Genomic DNA, 17292 nt, shown 5'->3' with positions numbered 1-17292 from the left:
ATATTTAATGCTCATCTACTGAGCATAAAAAGCTCTGTGCTATAAGAGCGGAGCTTGAGTCTCAATTTGCTGACTAAATAACATTATAGTAAACCTGAAAGCCCTGAAAGTTATAAATCAACAAACAATTTGTAATAAATAGGGAGAATGTCTGTAAATATTTAATACCCTGCAAGGCCATTTAACAGGGTGCTGTGATCCTTAAAGAGGTGGAAATCTGACTCCAAACTGACTTTCAACCTCCTCCTGTACATGTAAGGGCAAATGTACAACCTAAAGTGCAAAAGCTGGCTTGAAACCTTTGGAGCAACTGGCTGCAGAGAAATGCTTACAGTATTGACTTCCTGTCTAAAGAAGAGCTAAAGCATGAAAATCAGATTTAAAAATTACTGTCTCTTGTCTCCTGATGGTTTAAACGTAGTGCACCACAGATGTTTATTCATTATGTAGTTTTTTATATGTTCATAGTGATTGGACTATTGGACTATTTTTGGAGCTGCATGTTTGGTTCACATTAATAATTATTTGCTTGTACAATCTGTATTCAACATATGTAATATCATGTTGGGAAGAGGCTTTATGAGGTTTTCAGTAAGGCAAATCTCAGGACACCCCTGATTACAGGTAGCCATATGGTACACCTGTTGGTAATGAGTTGACTGACTGTTGAAAAGCTGAAACGGATCTAACCATGAAAATGACTACTACACACCAAAGGAAGGTATAGCTGTTAAGATATTTGACCATTTAAACTAATTAGAAGAAAACTATCTCATTGATTTGGGCATGCAAACCCTTTTTATGCTTTGGAAAATGATATATAATTAAATGGTTAAGGATGTTAGTTCACCTGTTCACCTTTCAAGTGTAAGCACATGGTTTTGAAACATTCAGATCATCACAGTATCATAGCAATGTGTATGAATTCTTAAATTATCTTAAATATTGTACAACTGTAAAACTCATGTCACATAACTTTAACAAAAGTACTTCTCCTATAACATTTATCTACTTCTGCATGCTTTAATTGTGCATTTGCAAAAGAAGAGGAGGAGCTATTCTGCCCTAAAAAACTATGACAAATTGTGAATGGTGATTTAAAGAATTGAATTTGTGAAGTTTAATTGGTAGTAACATTTAAAAGTCATTGTTTCATTTTTGTTTGTTGAGTGCAAAAACAGTAGACAGCTGGTATTTATACTATCAGTATATTCCTTGTTAGTGTAAACTGGGACCCCATTCTCTCTTTCTCTCTCTCCCTCTACAACAGCTCTCTCTTGTGGATGATTGGTAGAATTGTCCTGAACTCTTCTTTGCTGGGTGGCTTTGACACTGAGCTTCATCACTTAAACTGTATTTATTTATTGAACATTATATATTAGTACTCTCTATTTAGAACATATCTCATCTGTTTCAATAGGACATCAACCAACCAGGTTTCTTGATACTCAGCTCCACACAACACACTGTTGATATTCACCTTAACAGAATATAAAAGAGGAAAATGACTATTTAGAGACAGTTGTGTTTGTATATGGTTTTACACAATTTATGTATCTCTGTTAGTACTATTTTATGTATATTTACTTGTTGAGTTTTGTTTATTTATACAAAGGCCCAGCTATGGATGGGCATAGCAAAATAGCTTATGTTATAAATGCTGTGGTATGACAGGATCAATAAACATATTTATTTCAGTTTTCAACTTGATTTATCCTTAATGTTGAATGTTTGCTCTCCACAACAGCTACAGCAGATATTGTGCAGAGCTGGTTGCTGTGGAAATCTGATCTTAGTTGTGAACCTGTTGTTCATTTATCCTGCTGGCCTGACAGAAAAAGCCTGGAAGTTATGATATAACAGTAGGTGTATAGAATGAGAAGGAGGTGGACACAATAACACCAAAACTATATGGTATAATACAAAATAAACCAAAAGCCCTGCAACAGATACAACCTCTGTGAGACTCATAATGCTGTGCTGATACTGTGTCTGAGATGTGCTGACTCACCTCAGAAGAAATGCTGTTTGCTTAGTATTTGATCACTTTATATTCTTAGTTGTTCACAGCCATCCCCAACAATGGCAGTGTACAGTATAAAGTATTAAAGCATTCATGATATTGTGCCCACCCACTATATATAAACATAGCCACCTAACAAACAACCACTCATGTCTAAGTGGATTACTCTGAGAAAAGCACTTGTGGGGAGAAGACTTGCACAGATGTATGCAGTCCTAGAAGTGTCTAATCTGGCCAGACTGCAGAGCAGCAGGCGGCTGCTAACAAGGGTAACTGCCGATTAAGGTCAGACTGCAGCACAGCAGACAGACAGGAAGACTAATAAATGCCAAACATCAGCCAAATCACCATGCTTCAAATCTGCCACCAGAGGATCTTTGTTCTCATCACAGACTCAAAACCGATTCATGAACCTGACTTTTCAAGAGGCTGGAGGAAGATATGATACATGATTTGTTTTGTTTTCCTACCCTGCTGCTTTACTGAGGGATAGAAGTGTTGTAATGGATGGCATTCATATCACACAAATAAGACAAAGATACTCCAAGTGTGCAATAACAATCCTAGAGGTGCAGGTCTCGTCCTCAGACTCTCCTCTATCTGGTCCAGGTTCAGCTGATCAGGCTGTTGGGATCAGCAGCCAATCATGTGACGCTGAAGTCAGAGACTGAACATGTGGGACTTCCTGCTGTTCAGAACTAGAGGGGGAGAGGACAGCCAAACACAGACAGCCAGTCGAGCTATCAGAGAGAAATATTCATTTGTTTTGGTTATTTCAGGGTCACATATGGACTAAGGAGATATTTGATTGTTTTTCTACTGTATTGAATGGCTTTCTCAAATGGAATATGTGACATGTTTCTCTCATTTAGGAAAGGTAAGAACTTAACTTTGTGCTTTTTCATTAACACCTCATTATCAATATATTCTTGTGTCCATTGCAGGGGTAACTGAACTAATTAAGTTGCATATGTTTTCCAGTTTTCTGTTTCCATCAGTCACAGTTGAGTGAGCAGGCTGTTGATTGTTAATGAAGAAATGCCAAAGAACTGAACGCATGGTGAGTCTATAAGTCCTCAGTTTCCCTCCCTTTTTTATATGTTGTATTCTTATATCACAGAGTCTGGATTCATTAAGAGTTCTTATTAAAACTGAAATTATTGGTTGCTTAATTGATTGGTGAGTCATGAGAAAATAGTTTTTGATGGTGGATCAGTGGTTTATTTATTTAGTAAAGACAACTTCCATTCTGGTTACAAAGGGGAATATTTTTTGGTTTTCCTCATCTTTTGTGCTATTAAATTGATTTATTAATCGGAAACATATTTTGCAGATTGATTTTGATGCACCAAGGTGATTATATCATATTGAATGTTGCACATATGCTCATTGTCTACAGTACATGTAGTGTTATACCCTCTCAGTGACCTGCAGTCTCAGCAGTGGTTAGTTTCCTTTGTTTGGGTTGGCAGAAGAAACAAAGTAGCTATGTAAGTAAGAGGATCTTTTGACTGACGGCTTTACCCATTAAACCAACAGGAGACAGAGTGCCAACAGTGGACAGACGACCAAACTGATGAGGACAGTGACACAGAGGAGATCCTGTGTGGAATACATGTAAATGTAGCTTTCAGTATCCTCATAGTGGAGCAAATATTATTGTAGCATAATTCTGATAATTATGAAACACCTTATGTATAGAAAATTAGCTTGAGAAATAGTTGCATGCAAAGTTAGAATTGAAAAGCACAAATACTGGAATGGAAATGACACACTTAGATTTGCATATCCTCTAGTAAAGCTTGCTTATAAATGCTAAATAGGAGGCAATAAGATAAAATGTTACACACATTTCATATCTTAAGAAACTTCTTTTCATGACAGGAAAAATAGTCTCCTTCTCAGCTATTGTTTAATAACTCTGTGAGTGGTTTAATCCTCCAGCCCCCTGTGGTGCTGAGCTGTTTGGACCATAAGGTAAATGTGTAAGTGTTTGTCTTGGCAGGAGAGCTGTGCCACTGACCTGTATCACGGTCACCACCCCCAGCTGGAAACAGACATCGAGGCAGTCAGGACTTTGTATTCAGACTCTACTGTCTCTGTCAGGTAGATGTCTGAACATCTCCTCTTATTCATGGCATTAAAATGAAAGGATCCCTGCTCATTTTCTGCATTGTAAAATTTTATCTCCCTTTTCTTCTACTAGGGAGTATGGGTCAATCGATGATGTGGACGTTGACTTAAACATTAATGCTGACTTTCTGGATGTAAGTTAGCTTGACTTTACTGTTCCTACTTGCAGTCAAAAATTTACTTGTAAGGGACCTGTATATCTTGGCAGCATCTGGATAAGAATTATTTCTGCATAACCCTATTCACAAAAATAAAAATAAAATTTCTACATCTTGTGAAAATATAACAGACAAAAGCTCTAATAGGTCAAAAATATACATACTGCACAGTTAGGATTTGGTTGCACATCCCTTAGGCCTTTTCCCCTCTGTCAGCTGCCTCATCAACCACAACCAGCTTCAACCAAATTTGTTGGTTGTCTTGCATTGATCAGACCATTCCAAAAACCTTAATTTTAGCTTGGTTTTACCATCCCTGAACCATTTTCCGATATGTGCTCTGGATTATCATTCTGTTGGAGCACCGAGCTATATCCAAGATTTAACTTTCTAGATGATGATAATCTTCATTATTCTGTCCACTTTGTGTAATGCACCAGTTCCAGAGCCCCAGATCATGATACCATCACCACTGTGCTTGACAGCAGGCTCAGTGTTCTTAAGGATTAAAAGTCTCACCTCTCTTCCTCCAAACATACTGTACTTCTTATCATTATGGACAGAGGACTTCTAACAAATGTATTATGGAAACAAAACTTATTTTAAATTTCCAAATTGCCAATGAAGTGTTCCTGACAACAGTATATACACTTTTGACAGTTTGACAGACAGTACAGTTAAATTACTGACACATTTTCTGTCATGACATCTGGGCCTGTTTTTAATATGATAATGATGTTTGTGTGTGTGTCCACAGGAAGAGGTGGCCATGGCCTGGAGGATTAATCCATCAGAGCCCATCGTTATCCGTCTGCACTTTTCTCTCTCTCAGTATCTGGATGGACCTGGTGAGTATCAACCATACTGCTACTAAATAACTATGCAGTAAATCAGTGTGACAGCTGACTAAATGATGTTTCTCACTGCAGCACCTTCAGTTGAAGTGTTTCAGCCAAACAACACAGATCATTTCAGTCTTGGGAAGCAACTCAAGAAGTGAGTGTTTATATTAGAATGATGAGATTACTCAGCACAGTGTTGTACGTTGTTAGCCCTTTATTGCCCATCTACTGATTGCATATTGACTAGCTCTTCTAAATCTGTCTGTTCTCCAGTATTCTCACAGTCTTCATCTCTCGGGAGTGGAAACACCTGACAAACGAGAAAATTGTAGTCCAACAGAAGAGCAGACACAGCTGGTTCAGGCCAAGTGGAACCATGAAGAAATTTCGTGCAAGACTCAGCATCTGGTTACCACTGTCAAAGTATGTGATTATTTCATTTATTCAGCTTTTTTGTGACTGAATCTGTTCTTGACTATCTGATAACTTCTCCCCCGCTATGAGCAGGTCAAATGAGCTCCAGGAACAAACTATGAGAGAAAGGATCATTTTACCAGCAATGAGACTGAACCGTTTCACAAATCACACAACCTCCTACGCCATCAAGAATCCCACAGGAGAGCTCTTCACCTACACACCCAGTGGAAAGGTGAAAACTCCTTCTTTAGCTTCACTGAAGATAATTCAAAAATACATTTCTGTGATCTGTGATTTCACTGCCATTTCTTCACTGAAATATTTTATGGCAGCTGCTGCTGTGTTTGCAACATTCTTCCCAACTTATTAACTTTGCTCCTTCATACATTATGTTAAAAGTATTAAATAAAAAGTATGTGTCTTCCACAGAGGGTGGTGGTGTCAGCAGTCAAGTCATCTGCGCAGCTTAGCACCAAACAGCTGATGGAGCTGCTTTTCTCCTCTCAGGCCATTGGGCACTGTAAGACCACCCCAACTCTACAGCATGGCTTCTTAGTGCAGGTAAAGCCTTGTCCTGATATGAGTAACTATACATCTTATCATTAATAATGTTAGCAAGGTAGAATAGGTTTGTAAAGAGAGGTATTAATTTAACTGTATGTCTATTATTGAGGTTGTACTTTACAGTGGTGGTGTGTTATATTGAGTGGTGTTTACAAATGTTAAAAAAACCTTTAAGCTATTCAAATTTTAGTTTTAGTGTTAATTGTTTTGCAGATAGAGAGGCAGAATGCAAGCAATATTTATCAGCTGTGGTAGAATTAACTGAGATGTTTATGAATAATTGCTGAAATACTGTTTAAATTGCTTTTGTAATAACTCAAAACGGTAGCTGTAACCTTTGATAGCAGGCTGTCCAGTCAGGAAGATTGTGGTGGCTCGGTGTTTGAGATATGCATATTGTAAACTGTGCTTGGTGGAATTTCTTATTCAGAGAAGAGACTAACTGTGACCTTGTCCTCGTTGCAGTTTAGTATAATAGGCTGTTGGGGGAAAGAATGGATAAGTAGATTTTATGATGTTCGTCACGTGTGGAGTCTGTTTTCTGGGCTCAGAATAATTACATTTATTTACAGTCAATGGAAAGTGTGTTTTTTAATTCACCACCATGTTTTTCACTGTTGTACACAGATAATGAGGTATGCTGAGCAGAGAATACCCACGCTGAATGAATACTGTGTGGTCTGTGATGAGCGACATGTATTTCAAAATGGCCCTATGTTAAAGGTACACATCTACGAAGACATTAGCTGGAGCGTTAACGGCTGATCTACTGAGGAAAAACTTAAAATGCAAATGACTGTTTTGTGTGTTTGTAGCCAGCAGTTTGCACCAGGGAGCTATGTGTGTTTTCTTTTTATATGCTGGGGGTTATGTCTGGAGCTACAGAGGAGGTTGCCACTGGTGCAGAGGTTGGTAATAAACACATGCAGACTTTAATATAAGGTATGTGTGATCATAGTGTAAGATTTATGTATTCCAATAATCTCTGTTCTTGTAGGTGATTGACCTGTTGGTGGCCATGTGCAGAGCTGCTCTTCAGTCTTCACGCAAGGGCATCATATTTGAACCATACCCTTCTGTTGTTGATCCATACAACCCCAAATCGCTGGCCTTTAGTCCTAAGGTATGAGCTGAACCAATCTAACTTATTGCTGCTTTGCTTAATTTGAAATAGACTGTTTAGTCATTTTATAAATACTGAAACATTCATAATAATTTTTTGGCAGAGAAAGAGCTACGATAGACTGCAAAAAGCACTGGACAGTGTCTTGTTAATCAGGAGGATGGCACAGGTGACTGATACTGAAGTAAATCCAACGTTTGTGACACCATTTACACAATTTACATCTGATCCTCCTTGTCAGAGAATAATTTCAAAACTGTTAAATGTCTTCCTGACATTAACTCATTTCCAGGGTCCATATTCTGAGATAAGGAAGCAGATGGACAAGATAGATCCCCTCGCTTATCCCTTACTACAATGGTGAGTGACACAATCTATACTTACATTTCATTCATATTATTATTCTGTTAAACATGTAATCATGTCAGAATGTTCATTAGATTCATATCCAGGTGTGTTTGTATGTTTGACAACAGGATTTTAGCAAGCAACAGATCACACATTGTCAAGCTTCCACTGAACAGGGTATCGATAGAGCAGTTTACTGTTAGAATCTGACATCTTAACACAGTAGCTGCAAGTTCCACAGAAGTCGTAGTTAATAATTAGCAACCAAATATCAGATCATGTACTGTGTTTTATACTTAATATAAATTTTATTCTGTTGTTGCTCTCCCTGATGTTTCTATCCAATGCTGTCACAATAGCAACTGAAGTTCATGCACACCCCTCATCAGTTCCTGTTGATCAGCAGCCCTCCATCCAAAGAGGCTCGTTTCCAAACTGCCAGGAAACTTTATGGCAGCACCTTTGCTTTTCAGTGAGTAAAATCGAAGCTGTGGTACTCATATAAAATCTTGCAGAATATGATCCTTGCTTTGAATGCTCAGTTCTTATTCTCTTGTCTTTCCAGTGGTTCCCACATTGAAAACTGGCACTCTATTTTAAGAAACGGGCTGGTTAATGCCTCATACACAAAATTACAGGTAGAGTATAAAGTCTATGAATCTCACAGAGGAAATTTTAAAGTATTAAATGGACATTTTGATCTTTCAAACTTATTCAACACCATGCTGGGGTACTCAGTAGCTAAAATCTGACATTTTTCTTTTTAAGCTTCATGGAGCTGCATATGGGAAAGGAATCTATTTGAGCCCTATGTCAAGCATATCTTTTGGGTATTCTGGTAAGAATGCACACTTTAATGTTGCCCCTAATAGTATGCATATAAAACTACCTTATCTCTCTGCAGATTTCCATTGCTTATTGATTATGCATGTTGAAAGATGTTTTTAAAACATATCATTCCTCTTTGTTCAGAGATGGGTAAAGGTCAACACCAAATAACCACCAGAGAAGAACTCATGAGGAAATACAACCGAATAAACAAAATCAAGCAGGTAGATTATCAGTCACATTGTTCAGGCTCTGCCTACATGCACTTTCTACCAGGACATCTTGTGTTTTTTACATCTCATGTTATATTCTCATCTTGTTTTAGGAACAGCCAGGGCAACCAAGATTTCTGCAGAGCAGGAACCTAAACTGCATTGCGCTCTGTGAAGGTATGAGATAACACAGGACCTTGATTAGATAATATAAGGTGTGATTTTGTGATATTATTTTATAAAATGTGTCTGTACGTCTTAACAGTCATAACTTCAAAAGACCTTCAAAAACATGGGAACATTTGGGTGTGCCCGATATCTGACCACGTGTGCACACGTTTCCTCTTTGTGTGAGTAAAATAAAAAGCAGCGAGAAGTCACTGTTTAAAAACCTTTCTGCTTCTCAGTGCAATCAGAAATCTCCAGACTATAATTCAGATTTCTGAAACAGTGCACTTTTGTCTTTCTTAGGTATGAAAATGGGCAGGTAGGAGATGTCAACATCAACACTCAGGAAGCCAGGATCCACAGAGAAATCCTTCAAGTAATTGCTTCAAAGCCATGCTAAGAAATTAAACAAAACATGGGCTGTGAGCAGATCTTAGTTTGTTCATGGCTAAACTTATTATATTTGTTTTTATGGATTTGACAAGTAGATATAAAACAAAGAGCTTTCTGAATAAGACATTCATTCTTTTATCATCTGTACTTATATAAAATGGTAGAAACTGGTTGTCATGCACCTGTCAAAGTTTATTTGCCTTATATCTTAATTTATAGTTTGATATACTTTAAATCCATGTCTATCGTCTGTGTCATAAGTCTGTGCTGTAAGCACATATTTTGTACATTTTTATAACCACAGATTTTTAAAATAAAGATTTAAAATATTCATTTATTTTGTTTTCCCTTTACTTGTTAATGCAGATTTCCCTCAACTCATAGGCCCAATTTGTTACTTGTCATTTGTGTAATACGTGTGTTGTACCACAAGATGGAAGTGTAATCAATAACAGGTTCCTCTGTGGATCATCTCATCACTAATACAGAGCCAATGAAACCTCATAACTGTTACAGATGTTTAGATTAGATAACATTATACATTCAAAACTAGGATGTTGAACTTGTGTCATGTCCTTCTTTCAGTAAAAACAACACCAGACAACAACAACAACACAACACGTGTCAGAGGAGTCACACAAAAATAGTCATGTGTTTTATACTAAAGAAAAAAGCTCACACAAAGAGTTTTTGTGGGACATGCACGGACTCCAGGGAACTACAGTAAAAACCCAGACATTTCTCATGATGGAAATATATTCGCTGACAGACAATTAATTGACATTTAATTGACATTTATGGCCAGGGGATTATTTTCCTGGGAACCAGCTGCAATTTGCATGTGGATATCAGCAGTAGGAAGAATCTAATCTTTGTTCGAGTCAGTGAATAACAAGGGTTGCATACAATCCTTTGAGGCAGAAATGCACCATTATAACAGTGAACTGGTTCCATATGTGCCCCACAGCTGCCTCTCGACTTCCTCCCGCAGCTCAGCTCCTCTAAAGAAAGCAACTATGACAACGCCTCTGTTTGCATCTGGATAGAGATCATCTTTTGCAAGTTCTGGTTTTTACAGTTTTATGCAAGTTTGGCATAAAAAGTAGCAGCTCCAGGGTATGATTGTCCTCATAAATGTCATTGATTCAAATTATGTTGCAAGGATTTTCTGGGTCAACCCAGCAGGCGATGGACTGAGGGGAGGAGAACTGTGAAGTTACTGTAATAGCCCAAAGGAAGACATTTCTCAAGGACCATATGGCTCTCTGATGATAGTGCAGAAGGAAAGTTGTCTCAAAAAACATGACATACTGTATGTTGCTATAACTATTGCAACAATTTTTATTTATCTTTACACCAGTGAGATTGTAGGTTGGTGTAATATCTACAAGAACACAATTAAGAATGTCAGAATGGGACAATCAAGGCCAATTGGTTAAAACAAAGAATTGTTTCAGCTACATGCCCTGTTAAATCTCATTAACTCGTGTTTATTCATCCATATAATTCAAGCAACCACACGGACAAATAAAACCTCCAAGCCTTTGAGGGTTTAACAAAAGCTTCCCCAACAAACTAGAATGTGACAGACATCATTAAATGCTGCATGTGCCTTTAAGAGCACTATGTCCCACTCTACATGTCTCTCTCTGAGCCTCATATGTGTTTGTTGGCATCAGCTGTCCTCAGTGCTGAATAGAGCAAGGACATCTTTTCCTTCACTTCAATGGGATTAGAGGAAGAAATGGCCTCTTCATTCTGCTGGCTGTCATCTCAGTGCTCCGAAGACAATGTGGAAATGCAGTATGGATGGAGGGCAGAAAGAAGATCGAGATAAGTCACAAGTTTGGATTACAAAGCTGCTCAATTTCTAGTTTCTTGTACAAATGAATAAGAAATATGCTTCAGATCTCAAGGGAGTTATGCAAATAATCCAAGGCTGCGGGCTCAGAAACAGCATCCTGCACTGTTATTTTGTTGCTGTCTAAGCAATGACTGAACCCAGGGGTCAGATGATGAGTTCAAATACTGCACACGGCATAGTAATGGAACCACAGTCTGCTTCATCCAACCCCTCTGTCCCATATTCGTCTGTGTCTTCAAAACTTGGCCAAAGCGAATTCAGGAGAATCAGCTGCACAGAGGACAGCAGCCCCTATCCGATCCCTGGTCTAGCAGCAGACATTCTGCACATGCGAGTGAAAGGAGGAAGCAAAATCCGCAATTTACTGCGGTTTGTAACCGCTCGGATGCAAGGTGAGGGAAGGGATGGCAATGGGACATTACTGAGACAAGTGGTCTTCACTGGCTCGGGTAGGGGAGTCACCAAGACCATCACATGTGTGGAGATCCTAAAACGTAAAGTGGGAGGACTGCACCAGGTGTCCAAACTCTACTACAAGATAGTGAATGAGGTTTGGGAGAGTCTACAACAGGGAGCACCAGGTACAACCATGCAAAAGACAGTTCCTGCCATCTGTATCCTGCTCTCTAAAGATCCTCTGGATCCCCAGGAGCCTGGATACCAACCACCGCAATCCTTCAATGTTTCCACAGACGACACGGAGAGACGCAGAGCTCTTCTCAGGCCAGCTCATAGGCCCTCTTCACAGCACACAGCCAAGAGACTCTGTCTGGATGACTGGACTGTATGTTCCCCCTGAACATCCAGAGTCTGACTCTATTTTGTAAAATATGAGAGAAATAACATTTGTTAGACTTGATCAGAGGCTTATTTTATCATGTCTTTTTAGCAGCATCAATTTTGCCTAAAAATAAGAAACACCTCAGAATTAAGCTTGTATATTTTAAAGTTAATATAGGTTACTCTGCCTCCAATGACAAAAACAAAGACATTCTCTCAATTTATAATCCACAATACTGGATTAGAATGCAGCTTCACTGCAAATTTGAAAAGGTCATGATACTCTGAATGATCTTTAGAAATATATGTGCATGTTGAAATTTCAATCTGTCTTTTGCAAACACTTTGTAACTTAGCTATGAAAAGTAACATACTGAAATGTGATTAAATTATAATTAGCAGCAATGTAAATAGTCTTGGTAGTTATGTGTTAGTTACATCTGATCATATTCTTATACATAATGTTAACAAAATACAATAAAAGCACATAGGGTTGGTCAAAGTCATTGCAAATATTAACAGCAAGGTTTGCATCAGTTATCTTTATTGTGTTTTCTACTTTTGGAGGGAATTCATCTACACAATAACATATCATAAGAAAATTGTGATAATTGTTGGAATTGGTTAATTGTGGACTTTATTGATTGATTGCTAGTTGATATAGGAACTAGCATGTCTGGCACCTATTAGTGGGGTCATAGGTGAGGGAAGGCAAAGCTCTACTTGTGCAGCACATTTTCATACACGGGGTAATTCAAAGCAATGTCACAGTGACATTAACTGTATTTTATACCATTATAGCATGGTGTTTTCTTGCACATGCACTGTATCTTAAAGTTGTTGCTGTTATGATAACAGCGACCCCAAATATACAGATTCATATGTTCAGTGATATGAAGAACAAGGAGCAACAGATGGTCTCAACCTCACAGACTCAGCCTGGGATTACATGAAAAGACAGAGGACACTGAGATAGATTAAACCCACAGAGGAACAGTGGAAGTTCTTTAAGATGCTTAGAACAACCTACCTACCGAATAACGTATATAATAATATATAACTTATATAATAATAATTAAAAAAAAACTGTGGTATGTGTACCTGAGAGATTTGGTGCTGTTTACTCCACATACTGATTTGATTCAGGGTATTTCTGTTTACTGCACTTTGTATGACGTTAACTGATAAATAGTAAGTATTTGAGCTATTATTTTTTAGATCCTTTGTACAGTGCTTTGAATAAAAAATGTATGGCACTTTTTTTCTATTATGTCTAGGTCAAAGTCAAAGCCAGCAGGTCAACAATGCAGGAAAACTATCAATGAGCTGCAGTTCGCACATGCGCGGTAGGGGATAGCGTACGTGACGAGCCAAGCTAGTTAGCGTTAGCTTCCTCCTGCCACAACCTTACCGGTTCGTGTAGCTGGTAGTCCCGCATCATGTTCAGAGCTGCCGTCCGACTCTCTGTCTCCGGTGTCCGGAGTTTAACCCGTACGCAGCCAAGGTGCCAAGGTATGAGCCGATTCTTCTATCGCCTCTGAATGTTATTTTGTAATTTGGTAGCGTGTGAAACAGTCTGGGAGGACGTTCAAACGGAAATCAAGCGTGGCTGTCAGCACAGCTGATGTTAGCTTAGCCGGTGTAACTATCACGTATAACTTCACACCGTACTGTTAATGTGTTCATGTTTCCGGTAAATTATGTTGACTTTAGTTAATGAAGGCCATTCCCCTCATCATTTGACTGTGTGCTGTTCTAAAATTGCCGCGGTGTTCAGCTCAGTGGTGTCTGTGTCCTTGCCATGACCCAGTTGTAAGGCTCAAACTCGGGCCCTGTGGTTGTGCTGCCTATGCTAATTGCTAACTTGCTAACCAGGTCAGTTGACTGTGGTTGTGTTCAGTTAGTCGCCGAGTTAATGTTGTCTTGGTTTGGTGCAGACAATAACAACCAGGAAACACACTTTAATCTGATGCTTTAGTGATGTTTTAGCAAAAGCTCTGCTACATTAGCTTGATCTGCGAGAAAAGCTAAATTTAACATTAAGGACTATTACAGTGAATTATTAACTTTTTATTTGATTTCCAAATCTTTTAATATATTATAAGCACCACAGTACAGATAAATGTCCTTTCTTTTACGTGTGTTCAGCCTGGCAGGTGCGGTCGTATGAGGACATTGGCAAAAATCCAGCTGCATAACATTACTAGACAGCATTTGTCCTTCTCCCACTTCACTCAGTGTAGATATCCTTGACTGCACCCATTTTGCCCTCCTGAACCACCTGACACTAGATGCCACTGTTTTATTGACAGATTTCTTAACTAGGAACTGTTTTCATCCTGCAGCTCTTTTGGCCTCAAGGTGTTATTCACATGGGAAGCAAGAGACAGATGAGGAGTTCGATGCCCGCTGGGTCACCTATTTCAACAAGCCAGACATTGACGCATGGGAGCTGAGAAAAGGTATGTTCATGGAGAGGTAGTGACACTAAATCATCTGTGGCTGACTATATAGTTTTCAATAGTTACTGCAAAGTTTAGAATAAAAGAGTTGTTTTCAAAAGTTTTGGCAACACAACAGTACTTCTGAGTCAACAAAGAGTTGTTTACCAGGAGAGATTTGTTCTGAGTTGAGTTGTTGGTTTCTTAAATACTAATGTTAATTCATTACCTGAGATTACCTGAGTACAAATACCAAAATACAGACTCTTTGATACCCATCCATGGTCAGTAGACTTGGTTGGTGGATTTCTACCAGTTTGATTGGTCATGGCAAGTGTGCCAATGCAGACGTCTCTGGCAAAAAAATAACAAGGAACCTGGCAAACTTTTGCCACAGTGCAACACCTCATCATCCAGTAAGGTACCGGTCATTCAAGTGCTCAGTTGCTTTATGCTGTGATAAATTTCCAGAGGAATTAAGTCCTCATCTTTTTGACATTGGAGAAGCCATCAAGTGCCTAAATCTGTTACTCAAACTGCATTTCTTGAATCATATTTCATCCTCTCACTGGCACCTGAAGCATGACATACTTTTAACACAGACCTGTTTTTCAGACAGAACGCTCCTTTTGAGAAAAAAAACACAATGGAAGAGGGTTTTTTTGCAGAACAGGACTGGAAAGGCTTTTTGTCAGGTTAAAAAATGGAATGACCAGAAACTTGAGGAAATGGCTCCTTGTGGTTTAACCTTACATTGCAATGTAAGCAGGAAGTTGTTTTTCAAAGTAGTGGTGCAGATGTGATTGCTTTACAGTCATAAAGCAGTCACATTGCTTTATGTATTGAGACCATATTAAAGGATTCATCCATATATTCCTTTTTGTCAGCAAATCCCATGAAATCACCAAAAAAACAAAACAAAAAAATTAGTCTCATTACTCTCAGTGCTTTCTGACTGGCTGTCAGCCTCAAGCCCACTGGCCCCTACTGACTACGTGATGAATATCAATTTTCATTTTTTTAAAACAGACAAAGTAAGTTTTTAAAACAGCAAGGTTCAGTCATTTTTTCTGCAAACCTTACTCCAATAAAATGTGATATTACTGGGGACTTCATTTTTTTCAGCTGTGGATTAGCACAATTTTGATGTGCCGGTATTTTTAGTTGCAGGATGGTGTGTGTGGGATCAACTTAAAATAAACTACAGTGCCCATCATGATGTAGAGGCATGTCACTCAGTAACTGTGTTTCTCATTTATAGAGATATATGGTTATTCACATAGGAATAATATAGGATATCGTAAGCCTTATCCTTTGAACAACAGATGGAATAAAAGAACTGTGGTTTATAGCAAAAGTGTTGATTTCTGTCTCTGTTGTCCAATTTAAAAAGTGTTAATTCTGTCTTTCAGGGATGAACACACTGATTGGTTATGATCTGGTACCTGAGCCAAAGATTCTTGAGGCAGCACTGAGAGCCTGTCGGAGGTTAGATGACTTGGCCAGCGCTATCCGAATTTTGGAAGCTGTGAAGGTGAGAGAAAAGCTTCCATACTGGGTAATAGTTCAGGGAATATTGCCAACCAGCATCTTCCCAGTTGGGGGTCAGAATTTAATGATTAACAGGGTTTTACCACTGGTTATTTCCTCAGCACAAAGCCGGACCTCATAAAGAGATCTACCCATACGTGATCCAGGAGCTGCGGCCAATATTAGATGAGCTTGGCATCTCCACACCTGAAGAGCTCGGCATTGACAAACTGTAAATGAGTGGGTATTAAAAGTCTCTGAATAGATGTGAGTTTTTTTTCCCTCCCATGTTTGCCATAAGATGGCAGTCTAACAGAAGTTTTTGTTTTTTTTTCAGATATCAAATGTTGGATATCCCCAGTACACAGAACCCTTGTACTTAAATGTTTGCCTCATATAATACGTGTGATATTTAATTTGGCCTTTATTATGTTCTTGCTTGTAAAATATTGATGAACATAATAAAGGAAAATGTATCTTTATTGAGTGTCACAGGTATTATTGGATATTTAAAATAGTTTGAGTGCATATTGAAGCAAGTACGTCTTTTCAGGTTGCTTTAAAAGAGAGAGAGCATCACTTTACAGTGCATGTTGTCAGAGTCTGTCTAGACATTCTTGTGAGAGTCACATTTTGCCCCCAGGGAGCAGCGTTTTCACATGAATGTAAAAATCATTCTACTGTATTCAGTCTATATTGCATCTGTTTTCATTTCAGGGACTATTTACATGCTAATTAAATAAACTTGTTCAAATGGCAAACGGTGTAATGTTATTATCAACACATAACTGGAATATTGTTGGAACAGCCATTTATGAAATTGTTTTCAAAAACCAAGTGCTTCCTATTACTTACGTACTTTTGGTTCAGAGTTTTGCAGTATCATGAATTTTTAAATGAGTGTAACATGCTAATATTTTTAGTTGTATCTACCTGCTTTTCTCAAGGGTATTAGAAGGCAATGCCAACAGCCCTATAATATACATCTAAGCTGTGATTGTATCATTTCAGAGTATTTAGATTTTAAAAAAAAACAAAATGTCTTTTTTGCCTTACTCTTGGCCAATATCAAAACTTAAGAGCAGTGGAGGTGTCGACAGCAACCACCGTGGGCTTTATATGGAGGGGTGGGAAGAATTAAATTCATTGATTTCCAAGCAAGCACTGTTACTATATGTAGTAGAGGCACATTAGATGTTCATCAAGGTCCCTGTATTTCAATTAAAGTTGATTAAACCTATTTCTACTGTTCCCCTTCATCCACAGTCCTAATCACATACACATTCATTCACAATAACAGCTGTGCTGAACTGCTGGTACTGTGGTACCTTGAGTGTAGAAATAAATTGTGTACCCTGTGGGGAAATCACTGTAAGTAGATAAAATATATGGCCTTAGTTAGCCTCAGGCCAATTGCGTTTTATTTGAACACTGAAGTGCACTTTCCTTTCAGATTATTTAAATCTAG

General features: G+C 38.4%; 3 protein-coding genes across 4 annotated transcripts; all 3 read left to right on the top strand.

Moving 5' to 3' along the window:
- Positions 1–2736: 2736 nt before the first annotated feature.
- On the top strand, positions 2737–9576 carry LOC108876651 (protein mono-ADP-ribosyltransferase PARP6). The gene is made up of 23 exons (XM_018666296.2): positions 2737–2900; positions 3005–3083; positions 3563–3640; positions 4029–4129; positions 4230–4290; positions 5072–5162; positions 5244–5310; positions 5430–5579; positions 5664–5805; positions 6003–6134; positions 6765–6860; positions 6953–7045; positions 7135–7260; positions 7364–7429; positions 7553–7620; positions 7737–7785; positions 7968–8080; positions 8174–8246; positions 8377–8446; positions 8581–8660; positions 8762–8825; positions 8914–8998; positions 9120–9576. Exons 2-23 carry the CDS (start codon positions 3054–3056, stop codon positions 9214–9216), a joined length of 1932 nt encoding a protein of 643 aa, XP_018521812.1. The 5' UTR covers positions 2737–2900; positions 3005–3053; the 3' UTR covers positions 9217–9576.
- Positions 9577–10782: 1206 nt separating this feature from the next.
- On the top strand, positions 10783–12352 carry LOC108876658 (ribonuclease P protein subunit p25-like protein). The gene has a single exon (XM_018666305.2). It carries the CDS (start codon positions 11201–11203, stop codon positions 11870–11872), a length of 672 nt encoding a protein of 223 aa, XP_018521821.1. The 5' UTR covers positions 10783–11200; the 3' UTR covers positions 11873–12352.
- Positions 12353–13196: 844 nt separating this feature from the next.
- On the top strand, positions 13197–16585 carry LOC108876744 (cytochrome c oxidase subunit 5A, mitochondrial). 2 transcript variants are annotated; one of them, XM_018666450.2, is made up of 5 exons: positions 13197–13365; positions 14199–14315; positions 15707–15828; positions 15947–16056; positions 16162–16585. In XM_018666450.2, exons 1-5 carry the CDS (start codon positions 13293–13295, stop codon positions 16205–16207), a joined length of 468 nt encoding a protein of 155 aa, XP_018521966.1. In that variant the 5' UTR covers positions 13197–13292; the 3' UTR covers positions 16208–16585. The 2 variants fall into 2 exon arrangements, with proteins under 2 accessions (XP_018521966.1, XP_018521967.1); XM_018666451.2 differs by having other exon boundaries at positions 15947–16064.
- The last annotated feature ends 707 nt before the right edge of the window (positions 16586–17292 follow it).

The sequence above is a fragment of the Lates calcarifer genome, linkage group LG10 (assembly GCF_001640805.2).
Source record: "Lates calcarifer isolate ASB-BC8 linkage group LG10, TLL_Latcal_v3, whole genome shotgun sequence".
NCBI classification, from domain to species: domain Eukaryota; kingdom Metazoa; phylum Chordata; class Actinopteri; family Centropomidae; genus Lates; species Lates calcarifer.
This window is presented reverse-complemented; position numbering and strand designations above follow the sequence as displayed.